The following is a 20,040-nucleotide window of genomic DNA, read 5'->3' on the forward strand; positions in this document are numbered from 1 at the left end:
CACTAACAGTCATGAACCAGTGATCAAAGGGCAATGACGGGTCAGCTGACTGCTGTCTGGCTGTTTTGTTAAATTGCATAAATCTTTATTAATAAACCCTGTGAGACAGGTGTGACGTTGGGCTGGTTTCAGGTGGTTTGAAGGCTTTGCTGCGCTCTGACAAATGGTTCAGAGCAGAGATCACTGCACCAACACTGATTTAAAACCACGTCAAAGTCAAACTTTATCGTCCGTATGGCACGCTTACAGGACCCAGTATGGACGTACCCCGTCACACACCTGAAGCAGGACTAAAGTGAAAGCTGTGAAGCGCCGTGTGGACGTCCAGCATCATTCAGGTAAGAGGACTCATGACAGCATCCGTTAGCTCGCCGGGTGGAGGCGGGGATGGACGTGAGCCGCTCGGCAGGTGTGGAGGATGAAGGTGTGAATCACGGCGCGGAGAGTGTGAACGATCACATCTCCAGTTACTGACGACATGTTTGTTTGTCAGGTGTGCAGAGACAGCACTCACACCACAACCTTTATTCCAAAAAGGGTCATAGTTTATTCAGGAAATCATTAATTACAAACGAGCCTAAAATAAAAGCCGCGAGTTCATTCTGAGCAGTTTAATCCGTGTCAGCTCTCCTCAGGCTGTGTGGGTCCTCGCTGGTCTCAGATCAGCTCCTCTCTGCACTGTGTGTGAACCACACCTGCTTGCATCTGCAGATAAAAGCCATAAATCACAGAGGCTGTAAGCGCACGTCCTGCTAATGTGGAGAAAACCGATGATTTCAGCCTGAACCAGACAGAGAAACGAGAGCTGCGCAGTCTTCCTCCACCACACGAATCACCTGGAAGTAAAATTTACAGAGTGTTTCTTTTCCTTTCAGGGCCATGCTGTCACAGGCTAAGCTCCCGGAACACGAGTTTGTCAGTTTAAATAAAGTTTATCCGTCAGTGCTGAGCTCATGTTCAGGACGAAGGTCCAGCCTGAAGCCAGCGTGCTGAGAGGTGTGTGTACTGCGGTCAGGTGTGTGTGTGTGTGTGTGTGTGTGGGGGGGGGGAGCGATGATGTGAGCGAGCAGCAATGTGACGGTAACACGAGGAAGCTAAAAACGGCGCTCGTCTTCGTCGCTGAGGCGTTAATGAATCAGACCCCGGTGCTACAAGAAGAATAACACAGCTTTATTAAAATTGATTTTGGCTACATTTATTCGAGCATGGAAATTAAAAATGAAAAATCATAAAACATTTCAGGAATTCCTTCATCGTCTTCACCAGTCTTTCATCACCTCTTTAGTGGGATGATTAAAGTGGATTTTTTTTTAAATACAGTGTTTTCACCAGAAGCTTCGTATCCAAAGTTCCCCAAATTTAAAATTTCCAGTAGTTTGGAAAAAACAAAGAAAGCAACAAGAAAAGCTCCAGAGTTTTGCTCCGATCATTTTACTAAAATAGATGTTTGTGAGGAACTCTAATACTGTACACTACAGTATGAAATAAATAAAATTAGGAAATATAAAATGAGTCACATAAATAAAATGGCAAACTCTCAAATTAAAAACAAAAGTAATACTGACAGAAATACTGAGGTGAACAGAAACACAGAAAATTGCACAAACGTGTAAACTAAGAAACTGACGCCTTGCTACGCTAACACTGACGCATCGGACAGGTAAGCTCGTCACTTTAATACTGAAGCAGAGGACAGGTGGCGCTGTACAGGGATGGCACAGGTGAAAGGTTTGCATATAATAAGGCTTTCTCTGGAGAAAATTCAACACACTCAGAGGGCTCTGCCTTTCATTTTCATTTCCTCTGCGCTTTAAGACTCCACGTTTTATTTTGAAAATCACACAGGTTTAAATGTTCCTCCACGTAAAAAAACAAATCAGGAGGCCCAAAGTCATGTGGTTAGTTGGCAAAATAAAAAATAAAAACATCACAGTAAAAGGAGATAAAATACGACAATAACACTGACAGGAAGTGGCCGAGTGTTCGAGGCTGTATACCCTCTTTTTTTCCTTTTTCTTTTATTTTGTAGTGATTCAGGGAGTGGAGTGCAATTTCCTGAAGTGAGGTTCGAACACAACAACACACCGAAAGTTAAGAACAACATAGCACCACACAGCTTTTAGGCCTTTATAATACTGTACATTAAAAACAGCTTCATTTCATTATAGTGATACTCATTACGACTTCTTCTTCTTCTTTTGTTTTTTGCATAATGTGGATTTTTAAACGGTCCCACAAGCTTCGGGGGGGGGGGGGGGGGGGGGGGGGGGGGACGCTCATGGGGTCGAGTCTCCGCTCAGGGACTGACGGAGGTTACCTGCGGCGTGGAGGCGTTTTAAAGGTTAAACGTTAACACTGATAATAACAATAATAGATCCCAGTGTTATTCAGACTTCCTGTGGACCCGCCTCTCCGTTTGGGCTCATCAAACCAAACTTCACACAAAACACTCATGACCTTTGACTCATCAGGTTCAGGCTATGATTTTTTCTCTTCAGCTCTGTAGCCAGGCTGACAAACAGTCAGAGCTCTTTTGAGCCAACCATCCCTTTAACGTTAACTAGTAATGACTTCATGAACTTCTTCACAAATAAAATTTTTATCATTAGAGAAAAAATGACCAATAATCATCCCACAGATGTAATATTATCTACAGCTACTCTTAGTACCATCGATGTTAAGTTAGACTCTTTTTCTCCAATTGATCTTTCTGAGTTAACTTCAATAATTACTTCCTCCAAACCATCAACGTGTCTTTTAGACCCCATTCCTACAAAACTGCTCAAAGAAGTCCTGCCATTAATTAATTCTTCGATCTTATATATGATCAACCTATCTCTAATGATCGGCTATGTACCACAGGCCTTCAAGCTGGCTGTAGTTAAACCTTTACTCAAAAAGCATCTCTAGACCCAGCAGTCTTAGCTAATTATAGGCCAATCTCCAACCTTCCTTTCATATCAAAAATTCTTGAAAGAGTAGTTGTCAAACAGCTAACAGATCATCTGCAGAGGTTTATTTGAAGAGTTTCAGTCAGGTTTCAGAGCTCATCACAGCACAGAAACAGCTTTAGTGAAGGTTACAAATGATCTTCTTATGGCCTCTGACAGTGGACTCATCTCTGTGCTTGTCCTGCTAGACCTCAGTGCAGCGTTCGATACTGTCGACCATAATATCCTATTAGAGCGATTAGAACATGCTGTAGGTATTACAGGTACTGTGCTGCAGTGGTTTGTATCATATCTATCTAATAGACTCCAGTTTGTACATGTAAATGGAGAGTCCTCTTCACACACTGAGATTAATTATGGAGTTCCACAGGGTTCAGTGCTAGGACCAATTCTGTTTACATTATACATGCTTCCCTTAGGCAGCATCATTAGAAGACATAGCATACATTTACACTGCTATGCAGATGACACCCAGCTCTATCTGTCCATGAAGCCAGATAACACACACCAATTAGTTAAACTGCAGGAATGTCTTAAAGACATAAAGACCTGGATGGCCGCTAACTTTCTGCTTCTTAATTCAGATCAAACTGAGGTTATTGTACTCGGCCCTGAAAAGCCTAGAAATATGGTATCTAAGCAGATTCTTACTCTGGATGGCATTACCTTGGCCTCCAGTAACGCTGTGAGGAACCTTGGAGTCATTTTTCACCAGGACATGTCCTTCAACGCACATATTAAAGAAATATGTAAGACTGCTTTCTTCCATTTGCGCAACATCTCTAAAGTTAGAAATATCCTGTCTCAGAGTGACACTGAAAAACTAGTTCATGCATTTATTACTTCCAGGTTGGACGACTGCAATTCATTATTATCAGAAAGTCCTAAAAACTCCCTGAAAAGCCTTCAGCTAATCCAAAATGCTGCAGCAAGAGTCCTGACAGGGACTAGAAAGAGAGAGCAGATTTCTCCTGTTTTGGCTTCCCTTCATTGGCTTCCTGTTAAATCCAGAATTCAAAATCCTGCTCCTCACATACAAGGTCTTAAATAATCAGGCCCCATCTTATCTTAATGAGCTTGTAGTACCATATCACCCTATTAGAGCACTTCGCTCTCGCTCTGCAGGCCTACTTGTTGTTCCTAGAGTATTTAAAAGTAGAATGGGAGGCAGAGCCTTCAGTTTTCAGGCCCCTCTTCTGTGGAACCAGCTTCCAGTTTGGATTCAGGAGACAGACACTATCTCTACTTTCAAGATTAGGCTTCAAACTTTCCTTTTTGCTAAAGCATATAGTTAGGGCTGGACCAGGTGACCCTGAATCCTCCCTTAGTTATGCTGCAATAGGTGTAGGCTGCCGGGGGATTCCCATGATGCATTGAGTTTTTCCTTTCCAGTCACTATGTGTTAACAGACCTCTCTGCATTGAATCATATCTGTTATTAACCTCTGTCTCTCTTCCACAGCATATCTTTTATCCTGTCTTCCTTCTCTCACCCCAACCAATCACAGCAGATGGCCCTGCCCCTCCTTGAGCCTGGTTCTGCGGGTTTCTTCCTGTTAAAAGGGAGTTTTTCCTTCCCACTGTCGCCAAAGTGCTTGCTCATAGGGGGTCATATGATTGTTGGGTTTTTCTCTGTATCTATGAAGCGCCTTGAGGCGACTTTTGTTGTGATTTGGCGCTGTATAAATAAAATTGAATTGATTCCAAAGATTTACCCTCAAATGCTTAAAATCATACAAAATAATGTTGCTAGCATCATTATTTCATTCACATAAAACCTCCCACAGGTCTGAATGTGTGTTTAGGTATCATGGTGATGAAAACAAGCTAACCTAGCAAAATCGAGCAGGGATCATTAACGACCACGCGTATATGACGGTACGCCTCAAAGACCACACCTGGTGTTCAGAGAACTACAACTTGAACCTGCTCTTCATTCCACAGAGTCCCTAATTAGACCGAGACCATCGCTCACCCTAACACAGGGGTGCTCACACTTTTTCCGCATGTGAGCTACTTATAAAATGACCAAGTCAAAATGATCTACCCACTACAAAAATCCAAAACATATACTTATTTATAAATATATTGAGGATTCTTTATATCTACAATGTATATACATGCATAACCGCAATATCCAATATTTCACAACACAATTAACTATGTAAATTTTTTGTCATTACCTGAGTTTACTCTGATGACTTGCACTGAATTGAATCAGCCAGGGATGCATAGTCCGGACAGTAGCTGCTGACGGCCAGGTTTAAGAGAAAAAACCGAGAGCTAAAAATTGGAGTTAACTCGCTGACTAGCTTGTCAGTTTTACTACACTTCGCGCCGCTGTTTGCGCATGCGCAGCGACCTAAGCGTCAGAAAAAATCTGCTGTCATCTGACTGGCTTCCCTGTATCAATCAAGTGACGGGATGGATGATAGGCTGGCATCTATTTTTTTTTAATGCCATGCGATCTACCAATACTACCTTTGCGATCGACTGGTCGATCGCGATCGACGTATTGAGCACCCCTGCCCTAACACGTCATTCAGAGTTGCTACGGTTGCTGTTAGTGTCTTTAGTAAATGGTGTTCTGCTACAACAAAACTGGTTTCTCAGTAGGTCTCAAGGTAAACCTGTCTTCTCTTGGATTCACAAACACAATAATAAAAAAATACTTCTGTACTGTACAGGCTTGCTTGTCCGATTTAAGTAGAAGCTTTTTGGGCTCTATTTTCAGTGTTTTTACTTAAAGGTTGAAAACTAGTGCCTTGGGGTCTTGGGGTTTTGCCCCAAGATCTAAAAATCTATCAATCAAATCTAACATCAGCTCAGCAGAAACCTTAAGCTTCAGGGTTTGAGAGCTTCAGACTGAACTGCCGAGGTTCAAAGTTCGGCCTTTCTGGCTGTGAAACTATCCCAGCACTTTAGCTACCGGCAGAACTTAAACTTTAAAATGTTAAAGAAACAGGACTCCATTAAGAAAAGGTGTCAACAAACACTTTGAAGGAGAAAATAATCAGACTGAACCTGATAAATCAGAGGCCACGAGTTTTGTTAATAATACTAAGTTAACTGCACATTACAGCCTTTTTAAAATCATTTATGTTTTCGGTCGGCTGAACGCGAACGAAGCTGAATCAGACCATAAACACATTTGTGACCCATCAGTCTCAGCAGGAAGTCTAAAGTAAACACTAATTTGGTGTGAGAAGATGACCGCCGTCCCCTCCGGCCCTCATCTTCCTTTCAGCCCCTCATAAAGCAGCAGCTGCATCGAGCCAGCGTCCCAAAGCTTTTGTTGCTCCTCATCAGTCCTCCTGGTCTGACCTGCCGTCTGTTTTCCCTTCTCGTGAACTCTCGTCCATCGGCAGCGGCGAGCCTTTACCCTCAACGTCCCCCATCAAGTCCATCTGGCTCCTGCTGTCGCACTCCTGCTCCTCCTCTCCTTTTCTGAAACTTCCCTCCTGCCGCTCTGTCACCTCCTCAGACATCTTGCCGTCCATTTCCCTCTCCTCCCGTCCTACTCCTCCCTCACCGCTGACCCTCAGCATCGCACTGCCGCCATCCTCCTGCTGGTCCTCTGGGTCCGAGTATCCAAGGGGCCCCAGCCCCTGGAGGTAGCCCCTCATCAGCAGCTCGGTGGGCTCCAGCCCTGCAACTGCAACGCCTCCTCCGCCTCCCTTGTCCCTGTCCTCCCTCTCGGCCGCCTCACGCTCCTCGGCCTCCCTCTTGCAGTATGAGTAGCGGTGGTTCATGTGCTGCGAGTACGAACCCGAATGCGAAAAGCGCTTGCCGCACTTGTCGCACTGGTAGGGCTTCTCTCCAGAGTGCAGGCGTGAGTGCTCGATCAGGTGGTGCTTGTGTTTGAAGGCCTTCTTACAGATCTGACACTGATGCGGACGTTTACCTGCAGAAACACAATGGAGGGTGGGACACGGTCAGGACGGACACAGCTGGACACGGAGACACACAGCAGAGTGAATCAGCACATGACAGACAGCTGCAAACCCAACGAAGGAACAAGAAACTCTGAACAGCTACAGACACCGAGGACGTACAAACACTACAAAGAACCAGGAAACATTTGTGTTTCCAAGGTTTTCCAACTGCATGAAGACCTGGAAACTGTCTGGACTCTGTGGATGGTGTTTATTAATTAATCAGGTAAGAAGATTTTAGACTTTATTTTGAAGTCTGGCCTAAACTCAGGCGCAGCTCCACCTTTATGGAACCAGATGTTAATTATCTTTGGGCCACATCTGGTCCACAGCACAACAGCTGTAACTGGGCATGAAGTGCAGTAACTAATCCAGACTAGGCTGAATGAAATGTGGGCGTGTTAAAAATGAATTTAAAAAATGAAAAATGGAAGTGATGTTGTCCATTTATCAACCTGTCTGCTGATTATTTCCACGGTTTATCACTTCAGCTCTGATCTACATGGAAAACTCTCACGTGTTTTTTCATAAAGAGACATAAATCTACAGCTGGACCAGAAAAAAATCTCTTAACTCAAAGACACAGCTGAAACAATCACCAATCAGAAGACTGAACTACAGATCTTTGAAACCTGTGCGGTGATTGGCTGACGGTAAAAAACAAAAACAACAAAAACATGACAGGTTTGAACTAAAATCTTCAACTCATCCTGTTAACATTTCATCACACCCTCGGTGTCTGTCTGTTGCCATAACAACAATGAGGCATGCTTGAGACACCACGAGGTAACGCGAACCTTCAGCGGCCTGCGGTCAGCTGCGATGACATCACAGCTCCGGATTTAAATTTAAGGAGGGGCAGGAACCCTAACAGCTGTAACAGCTCCCAACACACACACACACACACACACAGAGCTGGTTTACTACGACTGTACAGGCGGAAATTTCTTATGTCTGAACAGGATGCTTCAGCTGCTGCCAACTGGCAGGCTGAATGCTGCCCAATCACACGTCCCACGCACACATGCACCAAAAACATGGCTTTACCCCGACACACACACACACACACACACACACACACACACACACACACACACACACACACACACACACACACACACACACAGGCAGATCATAGCCACAAATAGACCCGGAGCGCCTGTAACATCCACCATAGCTGGCATTCTGACACACGCACACACACACACACACACACACACACACACACACACACACACACTGCGGCAGAAATAACTGAGACGGTAGATTCCTGCTTCGAGTGTTGGAGGTGGGAGGGAAACATGAGGGTGATGCAACTGAGTGAAAGACATGAAGGTAGAGCAGGTCTGAGTCTGTGAGGACGGCACACAGGTAAGATCAACCAAACTCCAATATTAGCACAAACACGCAGGTTTGACTTCCTGTATCAATGGGAACAACAAAGACGTGTTCTCATGTTCAGCTTTTGTTCTATCACATGTCAGAGGAATGCAAACAACACATGATTATCATTCCGCGAGCCTCCAACTCCCAAATCATAAACCCCACTTTACTGTAACACCAGGACAAGCACCGAATTTGACGACAGGAAGCATCAGTCTGACGTCCGTCAATGAAAAATTACTATTTAATATTAAATAATAAAATCATGAGAACAACGAGAAAACAAAAAACACAAGTAAAATCAAGATGAATGTGAGTGTTCAAGAACAGAAAACTAGTCATTACCATGTGTTACTACCTTTGATAACGAGCAGCTGAAAGGAGGCTCCATGAAATGCTGTAAATATGCTGCATGTTAATGGGTCATTAAGTGGAAGTGATGTGGGTTAATGTGTGAGGCAGGACATGAACCAAACTTCATTTAAAAAGCACTGATTTTATCTCCAGAGCAGTGAGAAAATGACAAACTGAGCTGACGCCGTGCAGCCAGAGTCGTCTGAGGGTGTGGCTCTGCTTAACGCCACAGATTACCTTTATCCGTGACGCAGCGAAAGGCGTGAAGATGAGACACCAAACTAGTGAAACACTGACTTTATTCAGGACATGCTGGGGGGTCGTTTAGGATTTTGATTTGGATCAGAAGAGTCCTGCAGAGAAATCTCATGAAAGCATTAAACCCCACAATGCTGCAGTCTTACTGAAGCCTCCACATTCATCACATTTCCTGCGGGGCGACTCGGTAAACTGGGACGCTTTAATAAGAACAGTGTTTGCTGCTTCACCTTTCCTGCTGTGGTGTTATCATAAGTTGTTTGTTTCCAGTTTAAAAATGGAAAAAAATGGACCATCTCTCGGCTGTAATTAATATTTCCTTTTGATCTTCACACAGTCATGCAAACATGCACTCCTCCTCCTCTCTCAGTGTGAATGAGGTGCTGCTGATATTTGGGGCGCTGAATGTTTTTGTACTGCTCTCTGTATTAAAGGCTGCCTACCCCCCGCTGAAAAGAAAGGCGCATGTTAAAGGCCACGGCCTGCAGAGAACAAAAGAGAGAAGCAGAGCTACGAGTGGGGAGCTACGTGAGGAAACAGAAGAGTGAGGACAGAGGAAATAAGGAGGCATTGGGTGGGTAAAAAGAAGTGTCCAAGTGTTATATATACCTGTGTGCTCATATTTGTGTCTTAGGAGGGAACTGGTCTTCTGGAATGTTTTGTCGCACAAGTCACACGCGTACATACCACTTTCAGTCTTCTTAATCTTCTTCCTGGAGAGCAGCGAATCGCTGTCTGTCAGGTCGTCCAGGCCTGACAGATAGTCCGCCGTGCCGTCCAGCAGCTCCCCCTGAGACAGAGACAGAGCTTCAGTACCCCGATAATCCCACACCTGTCAGCCTCGCGCCACGAGACTCCCCCCCACCGCCTCTATGATCCCAAGTCTGGACAGGGCTTAAAGGCCCAACCCGGTAAGTCCCCCTCACCCAGGAGACTCTGAGAAAGAGGGGTGTGTTTACAGATAACAGCTGACAGCAGGTGAGCTGAGGTCAGAGGTTTACCACGAGACCGGAACAAAGCGCTGACCATCATTTTTAGTTTCAATTTCAGGAACTTTCCCAAAAAGTCCACGCAGCTGCTTTCATACAAATCATCCAAGAGTCAGCGGTGACCGGCGCTTCAAGGGGCGGGACTTATGAGCTGTTTACCTTTGGTGCTGCTGACAAACGGTATTTTATGATGGCACAGTGAAAAACTCTCAGCATTTCACTAAATCCAGATTTGATCTGTGATTTGTTTTCAGGAGATGAACTTCCCTTCTTTACAGGAAGTGAAGTTTTCCTTTAAAGGGCAAAAAATTCTGAATCTGGAGGTGTTCGAGTCTTTTGTGGAACCAGCCTCTTTTTCTCTGGCATTACTTCCACACTTTGCATTTTTAAAAATACTCATACATGAAACCTGGAAAACTCTGACTACTTTCAGTCGGAGCAAACACATCCCGCCCCATAATGAGACCAGTTAAATGTAGACGCCACAGTGGAAACGCTGAAGCTCAGCTCATAGGTCCCGTGGCAGGGAGACCCTTTAAAATTCTCCACGCTCAACACTGGCTGGGTCAACAATACTTTTAACACATCACTATACAGACAGCTGTAAGCCCCAAGCCCAACAAACAATCCCTTTATCCAACTTCTGTGCTGTGGAGCAAACACGTCATCATGATCAAAGCTAACGGAGCTGACGGCGGGTTTGGACTGCCAGCCGCCATGTTGTGTGATGGAGATGAAAAGCCCTGAAAACTAACAGCCACCTGTTGTCTTTGCTGTTATCTGTCCAACCATGAGCCATGCACGGCCAGTTTGGAGGTTTTCAGTGCAACACCCTCCAGTCTGAGCAGGTCGGGGTTACCAAAACCTGGGAATACTGACCCTCCATGGCTCCTGGCTGGCTCTGTTTAGAAGAAAGAACAAACAAAACAAAACGCATTGTCCTTACTTTACATGATTTTTACCTGGAAGCCTGGTTTCCGCTGGTACTTTCTCCTCTGCTGCATTTCAGCGAATGTGGTTGCCCCAGTGGCGTAGGTGTAGGCCATGTGAGGCAGGAAGCTCATGGGGTCAAGACCCGGGTAGGGCCTGAGGCCTGGGATGGTCGCTTGGGCAGGAGTCATGAAGGTGTGTGGGGGAAATGCTCCGTGAGGTGGAAGGGAGGTGTAGACAGGTCCGCCAGCAAAGGCATTAATCCCAAAGATGGGACTGGTGCTTTTCTCCAGTTGGTGAATAGCATTCCCTCCACCATCAGATCCCAGCACCTCCTTCTTAATGTTGACCAAATCAAAGGGCCCAGACACCTGCTCTCGCCCCAAAGCCTCCCCGTTGTGCTCTCTGATTAAACCATTGGGTCTGGGCCGCTTCTCTCCGGCGGAGGCGCGCTTCTGCGCCATGTGTTTGGGGAGCGACAGATCCAGCGGTGTGTCCCCGCGGGCTTCCTCCGAGTTCAGGCTGTTCGGAGTGTAAGAGCTACTCTGAGAGTGTTTGGAGGAAGTCGAGGAAAGGTTAAGGGGTGATGGAGTGTTGCTTCTCAAGTGGTCCAATGATTCTAGTGGTTTTTGCCCTGCTGTTTGCCGGCTGGTTGTAAACTGGTGGGAGGACTCGCAAAAGCCATTAGTGAAGCTTCGGTGTAAATCTGTAGCTGGAAGTGACATTGGAGACCGGTTCAATCTGTGGTTGACTTCTGGTCCACTGCAGTCAGGAGGTGGTGACCTTTTACCGTGGTGGTTTTGGCTCTTCCACTGGGCAAACCACTCCTTGACAAACTCTTGAGGGAGGCCAACAGCAACTGAGATTTTGAGCAGTTCCTCTGAGTTGGGCTCAGTGTTCATGGCGAAATAAGCTTTGAGCAACGACACGTGATCCTTGAAGTGGCTGACGGGGCTGGTGGCTCGGTCGTTGCTGGAGACCTCGGAGGACATCCCTCCCTGGTGGCCAGCGGGACAGCCGTCTGCCGGTTGCAGGACGGCTTTTATTTCCTCGTTCATTTTGCACAGGTAGCGCTCGTGTTGGTGCAGGGGGATTGGCCCGGGGAAGGTCTCCTTGCAGTATTGGCAGGAGAATGGCAGGAACTGGTTCTGGTTTTCATGTTTCTTTTCCTCACTGCTGAGATCCACAGAATGGCTTGGTTTCTCCTTCTTAACACCCTCTTGCCTCTTAGACTCGTCGATCAGACTCTTGGCCTCATTGACCTTCTCCAGTGTGTAATCTATGATGCTCTTGGTGGGACTGCCGTCGCCCGTCACCAGGAAGCCACCCTGAGTTGCCTTGGTCTCCTCCATCTGGGCACCTAACTCCTTCATGTAGGACCTGAGCTTGTCTTCAGGGCTTCCATCCATTTTTTGCCTGTACACCGTGTTGTCCACAATCTGGAGCACCTTCTGCACCTCGCTCAGGTTGTTGCCAAGGGATCTCACGTAGCCCAGCATTTGGAGGTCCAGCCCAATGCCTCCCAGATGTTGAAGGGGACTCTGGGAGGAGTTGTGAAAACCCAAGGGGCTTCCCCCCCGCCCGTTCAGGTAGACCCCGGGTCCCCCAAACGCATGCTGTGAGGCCATCAATAGCCGGTAGTCGTTGAAGTCCATCGGCTCAGGTTTTATGTCCAGCTGACGTGGCTGGTCTTGCTGCCCCAGCGGGCGCCCGTTTTCAAGTTTGTGGCGAAGCTGGGCCAGGGCGGGGCTTCCAGGTGATGAGGTTGTAGAGCTGGGAGAGGAGCCGAGTTTGCCACCATTTCCATTGCGTACTCTTCCATTGAGGGCAATCAGGCCAATGCACTTTTTGCTGCTGATGTGGGAACTGTAGGAGCCGGAGTGGGAGAAGCGCTTCTTACAGTTGGAGCATTCATATGGCTTCTCACCTGAAACACAGCCCAACGTCTGGATTACTTCTCAGCCCACAAACGTGCTCTATAGTTTAACGTCAGGTATTTACTTAAAACATCATCATTCGTCCACAGTTAGTCACCAGTGTGATCTTTACACCTTTGATCCAGAATTGGAGGTGGTGCTTTTCCTCCTTCAACACCAGCAAAGTGTATGTTATCCATGCACCATCTCAGCTGCTGACGTCCAGGATTAACTATGAACTGACCCTCTGGCACATCTTTTAGCTAACGTGTCCCCCACTGTTATTCAGAGCTCATAATATCGGTTCATTCGCTGATTAAAACAATTCAACGATAACCAGCAACTGTCTGAATAGTTGTTTGTTTGCTGACTAACAAAAATTGAAATGAACAAACAGATCAGCAGCGAGATTTTGGAGGCGGTCCAGATGTTCTATTTTAGAAAGGTTTTCTTTTTAAAAACTTCATTTTAATGAGGTGCTTTATGAGTATACTTCACATTACTATGTATGATACAGTAACTGACGCTTTGGGTTTTGGTTTTAATAATCAAATCAATGGAAAAATCAGTGGATGAATCTTCAATAAAAATAGAAACCATCATGATGAAAATGTTCCTTTTTTGGAGCTGAACTGCTTCGTGATCAGATATGAAGATGGGAAGTGAAACTGTTGACTGTCAGATGTATTAATACTGTGGCTAAAGCAGAAGCCAGACAGTCAGATGTGGAAACACAATCAGCGTTTTATCAGAGTCGATGTAAACGCGAGGAGGACCGGATCAGACCCGTGTCTGCGGAAAGTTTCAGCTCTGATCCGGCCCTCAGAACTCCACTCACCGCTGTGAATACGAAGATGCTCCTTCAGGTGGTGCTTGTACTTGAAGGCTTTTCCACACTCGCTGCATTTGAACTTGCGGTTTCCAGTTCCTTCAGCAAGCAGTGGTGGCTGCAGAGAGAAAAACAGATTTGAAGTGATGGAGGAGGAGTGGGAGTCGCTGCAGAGAGGGAGCACGAGCTAACGGGGAATTTAATAGTATTTAGTGAAGCAGATCTGATAGGCATTCTGAGAAACGGCGTGGGTGGCGCTGTGCAGAGGTAACACTTTCTGGTGGAGGTGCATTCCCAACATTTGAAATGCAAATACAGAGATAAACAAACAAACAGTCGGGGAGCGTCCTCCCCCCTCTGCTGAGTGGGAGCTCAAATCCTTTCGTCTCACATGCAGATGATCGGTGAAGGAAACACAAACCTGAAGACTTGTTTCTGTCGTCTACAGCAGAGAAAACAGCTTCAAGTAAACGCTCTACTCTCTGCTCTGATCTGCACTCATTCACCATGAGTTCAACCCCAGAGGAGACTCCACAAATGCAGGAAAGCAGATCTCCTGGGATCCAGCAGGGAACCTCTGCCAGGACCTCGTTATTCCAACATGAACCAGCTTGTCCCAGTCCCTCACACGCAAACACAAATGTTTTTGTTTAAACTGAAATTACCGCTGAAAGAAATTACGTGCTTTGAATCACCAACAAAACTTCTTAACCACCGTCGTTAATGATCACGTCTTTGTCTGCAAATCTTACCAGTTTGGACTCAAATCAAACACAACCTGCACGAGGTCCATCCTAACCAAACACTGCTGCTCCCAGCATCCACCCACCCATCCATCTGTCCGTTCACCATCCACCCTCCCACCCATCCACCTGTCCACCCATCCATGCAGGAACTGAGGACTGGTTAAACTGGATAAAAGTGGGCTTGGGCAGTTTGTGCTGACTGAGCACTGTCACGCGTTCCTTATCACACTGTCATGCAGTGAAGATTAACTGTATATATATATGTAACTGCATTAGTGTGGCCACTGCTTGAAGCAGCCACATCACGGCAAGAAGCAAACAGCTGTGAGTGTTTGTGCTGCATACTCAGGAGCAGTCCCGGCTGTGCGAGCACAGCCTGAACAGCTGTGAGGCCGTGCCATACAGATGTTTTACCGCAGCACTCAGCAGCACAGTAGAAAGCCTGTGAACAATGATTACTGAGTGAGGCGCTGCTGTCGGGGGCAAACCGTGAAGACTGAACAGACAGATCTGCTTCCTCCTCACCGACGCACACATGCCTGTTCTCTCTTTAACAGTTTAACTCAGGAAGTACACAAATAAACGGCCACTTAGAGGATTATGAGTCTTCAATCCAGCAGGGAGAAGACCATCTGGTGCTGGTTAAGGCTGGTGGAGGGGGGGTCAGGTATGAAAGCTATTTGTGCTTCTGTGAGGAGACCCGAGGTCTAAACTCAGGAAATCTCATTACGATCACAGCATAATTGGAAAATTGAATGACTCAGTGCTTAGTTACCGACTCTAATGTGAGTTTTTGATCATGAGGGCCAGCAAACAGGCGTGTGCAGGAAACATTTAACACCAGCTTATGATTAGATTACTGTGTGACACCCTGCCTGCCACCGAGGCTGCCCGAGCATCAGAGGAAGGCCGTGAATCTAATCGGTTCCAGCAGCAGCAGCTGATGTGGAGTCTGATGGCCGGAGGAAGTCAACGCACTCACACCTCCCACACACGACACATTACAGCTGCTGAGAAAAACACCCAGAACGGAGGTGGTTAATAATGGAGCGACTGGGCAGACTGGAAGAACTGGGAGGAACTTCATTCATGTGTTAGACAGCAGGAAGCCACGTGGATCTCTCACCCTTCTAAACAAACAGAATGAGGCGGCGTTCCTCAGGGCTCCGTCTGCGGTCCTCTGCTCCTTTTGACGCAGCTTAAATTTCCAGCCTTGGTGTATTTTTATCTGTTTTTACCCTGCAGGGACCATAGCCGCTGATTAATTACTAATCTGAGTCATCGCATGTACTGATGGAGTTCCCCGAGCCTCCCTCCTCCGCTGCTCAGCATCCACAGCTGATGCAGTGCAGTGTCAGCACCTGACGGCAGCTTCTTCTCTGATCACTGCAGTTTTCTGTCTGTTAGTGAAGCCAGCGTGGAGTCAGTCCTAACGTTTGAAGACTGTGTCTTTATGGATTTCATACTGGAACTCCTGTGACAGACTTTTAAATAAAGGTTTAAATGGATGTAATAGGTGTGCGTTACCTGGTCTCTGGCAGGCTTGTGTGTGGTCATGTGACGGTCCAGTTGAGCACGGTGGCCGAAAGTTTCAGCGCACAGCGGGCAGGGGAAGCTCTCCTCGTTCTTCTCGTGACGGTACTTGATGTGTTCCTTCAGAGACGTCAGGCGCTTGTAGCCGCGGTCGCAGTACGGACACGTGAGCAGCTGGGCGAAGTCATCCTGCGTGTCGGGTCCAAGGTCTGTAGGTCAGAAGTCAGGAAAGAGACAATGTCCTTAACCCTTTATTTAGACAGAAAAGTCACATGACCAAAGCTCCCAACTGTTTTGAACTTCGAGATGATTTTACAGTCAAAATGATGAGTCTGGGATTGAAGGTCACAGAAACACACATCATACTAAAGGTTGCGGTCAGAGTGGCACCAGTGAAATCTGAATCTTCTATAATCTCGTTAACAAGCCAGCTTGTTGACTTCTCTCTACAAAGCTTCAGAGTCACATGTTTGAGCTGCCAGCTTTTTGACTAATAATCTCTTTAAAAATGATTAATCGATTTGTAATGCTCAGTTTGTCTTCTCGGTCTCTCACCGTGCTCGCTCTCATCCTGCCCCGTGGCCTCAGGCGTGGCCTCAGGCGTGCCCAGGCGCGCCACCTCGTCTGGGGCTTCTGGATAAATGACGGCAGTGTCGCTGCGCTGCAGGTACTCAGCGATGCACGCAGAGTGACTGTCGCCGTCCTCCAGTTTACGCTTCAGGAAGTACTCGTCCAACTCAGGGATGCCCTCTAGTCGCTTCCCTGGATGCAGGGACAAAGCTCGTCCGGTCAGAGGACCAATCATCACACTGCAACCTCAGAGGACCCGGCATTGAGCCCTGAGGGACTCCTAAACTAACATTGCTGGGTCCTCTGACTGCCCATTGACCATTATGACCAGGGATGTCGTTTACTTCCTCTAAAGTTACGACAACAGCGAAGGAACCAACTGAAGTCAGCCTGCTGTAGGCCACGCCCACACCAATAAGCAATCCCACAGTTTGTATTAATTACTCGGGAAATTATGTGAAAGACAAAAATTCAGCAGGACATTTTACATTACGCTTTTAATTACGATCGCTAATTATCATTAGTCATTATCATTAATTAGCTTTAATTACTCAAATAAATAAAGATGAAGAAAGACAAAAAATATTATCCCAAAGAGCCGTACAGTAAAGTTAAGTAAAAAATTTATAAAAAACAAAGGAGCAAAGTATGGAGACAGAGCTAAAAATAAAATGAGACAAATATAAATAAAACCTCTTCTGACGGCGATGACGCTGATGGGTGACGATTGATTGTGTGTGATCTCACCTGCACTGTTTTCCACAGCGTGAGGAGACGCCTCCGGGCCCACGGCTTCGTACTCGTCCGTCCCCCCGTCTGTCCAAACACAACACAGGAGCACATCATTTACCCTGCTCTTCCTCTGATGGAGGCTGGTCCCTTCCTCCTGTATCCTCCCGAGTCATGGGTATCATTTAGCTATTCAACCCCCCCGACACTAATAACAGCAACTACAAACAACTATAAAAATATTCATGACAAAAACAGTGAGAAAATGAGAAGCAGAAACCGAACATGAGACCAGATTTAAAATCAAACAGAAAAACTACAAAACACTTAAACATGGCCCAAAACACCGCACGCTGACCTCTGACCTCACCAACTCACAGGTGACCACGTGACTCACCGATGCGTCTCCAGGCATGGGGGTCCTGGAACCCATCTCCGCTCTCGGCGCTCTCCTGGTCACGGTGGGACAGCAGGGCGTGGCCGACCCGGGGCGACGCCTCCAGAGCGGGCACGCCTGCCGGACTGCCCTCCTCCTCGTCCACTCCTGCGCCACCTCCTCCGAAACTGTCCTCGTCATCGGTGTCTGAGGTAGTTTCCGCAACGTTCTCATAGTTTAGCACTGAAACACAAAAGAAGAGGGGGTGACCTCTGACCTTAGTGTGTTTGTAAACACGGCGTATGTTCTTTAACAAGTGTTAAACAGGAAGTGAGAATTGGGTGTTCGTGATTGGTCTGCAGTTGTTCTGCGCTCTGATGTGAGCGGCCACACTACGCTGACATCATGGGAATGGGTTAATCTGGCTCTGATGGCGTTTCCTGCGGCAGGCGGCGGCGGGTTCCCACAGAGCGCAGATCCTCCTCCAGCTACACGCAGATTAGCCCGTTCATAATATGATCTTTGTCTGCAGCGTCCCGGACAACTGCACGACAGGTGCAGATGAAAAAGCACGACGGAGAAATCTGCTGACCCGGGCTGAATACCAAGGACAGGGGGGGTGTTAACCCTCTGTGATCAAACAGGCTCGCTGTGTGGTCCCAGGACACGTTAGACATCAGACACAGGCCCCGCCCACACATTCTTTCACTCCAAAGGCAGAAAACACAATAGCAGAGAGTGTGTGTGTGTGTGTGTGTGTGTGTGTGTGTGAGAGAGAGAGATTGGGTGCACACAATCAATCGATCACTAACCAGGATCATCTAATCAATAGGACAGGGGTGTCCCCAGGACTCTTAACTGGGGGACCCCGGTGGGGGGGTGGATTCAAACAAAGCCTGTGTAAGCTGGCTCAGCTGTTAGTGTCTGAGGGGGAGGGGCGGGGCAACAAACCGTGACTGCAGGGTCAGAATATAAACACCAGCGTGTGAAGGAATCCCCCAATCACAGCCCGGCCTGCTATCAGTCTGTGGACAGTCCACAGGATATGCTCACGTCTATCTTTAGACCCTCATTCAGTACATCAGCAGTACCAGCCAGGTATGTGCACACCTGGACACGAATAACACTTGTATGGATGAGGAGCCATCACATCCATATCCATGAATACATATCTAAACACAGGAGAGCCAAAAGTATCTGGACAGTCACACTCTATATTAGGCCCAGTGTGTCCATATACTTTTAGTTTTTACCTGATTTCCATTCTAAACTTTCATCTGCAGTGTTAAACATGCGTGCGTGCGTGCGTGCGTGTGTGTTTTATACCTCCTCAATAATAGCTTATAATCATCAGTGATGCAGAATGGGCAGGGCCAGAGTCTACCTGTTCTCAGCTCTGAAACACATATGTGACAGGCTAAAGCTCCGCCCACATATGTGGCTGATGGTCTGGTTACCTGCAGATAAGCACCAGTGCCTTTTATCACTCATGTTAAACTTTAAAAACCAAAGCGTTCGTTTTCTTTGAGCACTAATGGTAAACACACACACTTCCTCCACTTCCTGTGGACACCGTCACAGAGCAAGGAAATAAACACTTTATGCTTAGAATTCCACCTTAAACTTCAAAGATAACATTCCACCTTAAATCCTCCCCACCATGATTCCACCTTAAAGCAGAGAATGCCGCAGCAGGCTGAGGGTCCCGTGCCCTGATTGGTCGGTGGGCAGCAGGCACTGACCTCCCAAACAAAGGCCATTCACGCTGCTGTTTGCCTGCCAGGTCACATGACGGAGGCAGAGTGGCAGATGTCACCGGGGGCAACTCAGACAGCGCGTCCACCCCCCAGGTTTCAGAGGGTCTTTGAGTCCATTCAGGGACAAAACAGACGACACATCACAGAGCGCCGCTCCTCCTCATACAAAGACACATTAGCCCCGCCTTCTTCCTCCTCCCCGGGTTTCATCTTCCTCCTGCTCCAACATTTCTGTCAGACTGGGGGAAGGACAGATCGAACACTGGCTCAAGTGTCCGTCCGTCGACTCACACACGAAACACGACGATGTCAGAACATCACACTTACATCATTCATGATGACATCAGTCTGCCAACCCAACACACAGGCACACACACACAGCAAAACAAAAAAAACAGAGAAGAAGAAATGTCAACAGAAACACGATGGAGTCAAACTGCCTGCACGGAGCGCTCACCTGGCAGGTTCTACTTCCTGTTTACGTGTCTCAGATCAGCTGTTGATCACATGATCAGACTGATTGACCACTGATCACTTCCTGCAGCAGTGTCACAGCTTCATGGAAATCTCCACCTGACTGTCATCTCTGGCAGCCAATCACAGCTCTATATCTGCTGTCGTCAAAGGAGCTTGCAAAGAGAAGCGTCTGGACTTCTTTAAGTTGTAGCTCCTTTGACTACAATGACCCGGATGACTGAGAACCTTCACAGACATATATCTGCTGTCAATCATCTGTTGTGATGAGTGGGCGGGGCTCCACAGTGCCTCCACAGCAGCTCTCGGGC

The 20,040-nt window shown here is 47.0% G+C and overlaps 1 protein-coding gene across 1 annotated transcript in view; it reads right to left on the bottom strand.

The window, feature by feature from the left end:
* Window positions 1-4,309: 4,309 nt before the first annotated feature.
* Window positions 4,310-20,040, bottom strand: part of zeb2a (zinc finger E-box binding homeobox 2a) — a 38,300-nt gene continuing 22,569 nt past the window's right edge. The window contains exons 3-10 of the mRNA XM_085374391.1: window positions 17,520-17,741; window positions 17,141-17,209; window positions 16,379-16,585; window positions 15,818-16,032; window positions 13,554-13,662; window positions 10,832-12,726; window positions 9,490-9,670; window positions 4,310-6,854 (exon numbers count right to left, since the gene is read on the bottom strand). Of these exons, the coding sequence (XP_085230517.1) occupies window positions 6,256-6,854; window positions 9,490-9,670; window positions 10,832-12,726; window positions 13,554-13,662; window positions 15,818-16,032; window positions 16,379-16,585; window positions 17,141-17,209; window positions 17,520-17,741 (3,497 nt within the window). The 3' untranslated portion in view covers window positions 4,310-6,255. The remainder of the gene's footprint in view (window positions 6,855-9,489; window positions 9,671-10,831; window positions 12,727-13,553; window positions 13,663-15,817; window positions 16,033-16,378; window positions 16,586-17,140; window positions 17,210-17,519; window positions 17,742-20,040) is intronic.

Source organism: Diplotaxodon limnothrissa, linkage group LG16, assembly GCF_057381915.1.
Source record: "Diplotaxodon limnothrissa isolate DT_005_m linkage group LG16, D_limnothrissa_male_GT1.1, whole genome shotgun sequence".
Classification (NCBI taxonomy): Eukaryota; Metazoa; Chordata; class Actinopteri; order Cichliformes; family Cichlidae; genus Diplotaxodon; species Diplotaxodon limnothrissa.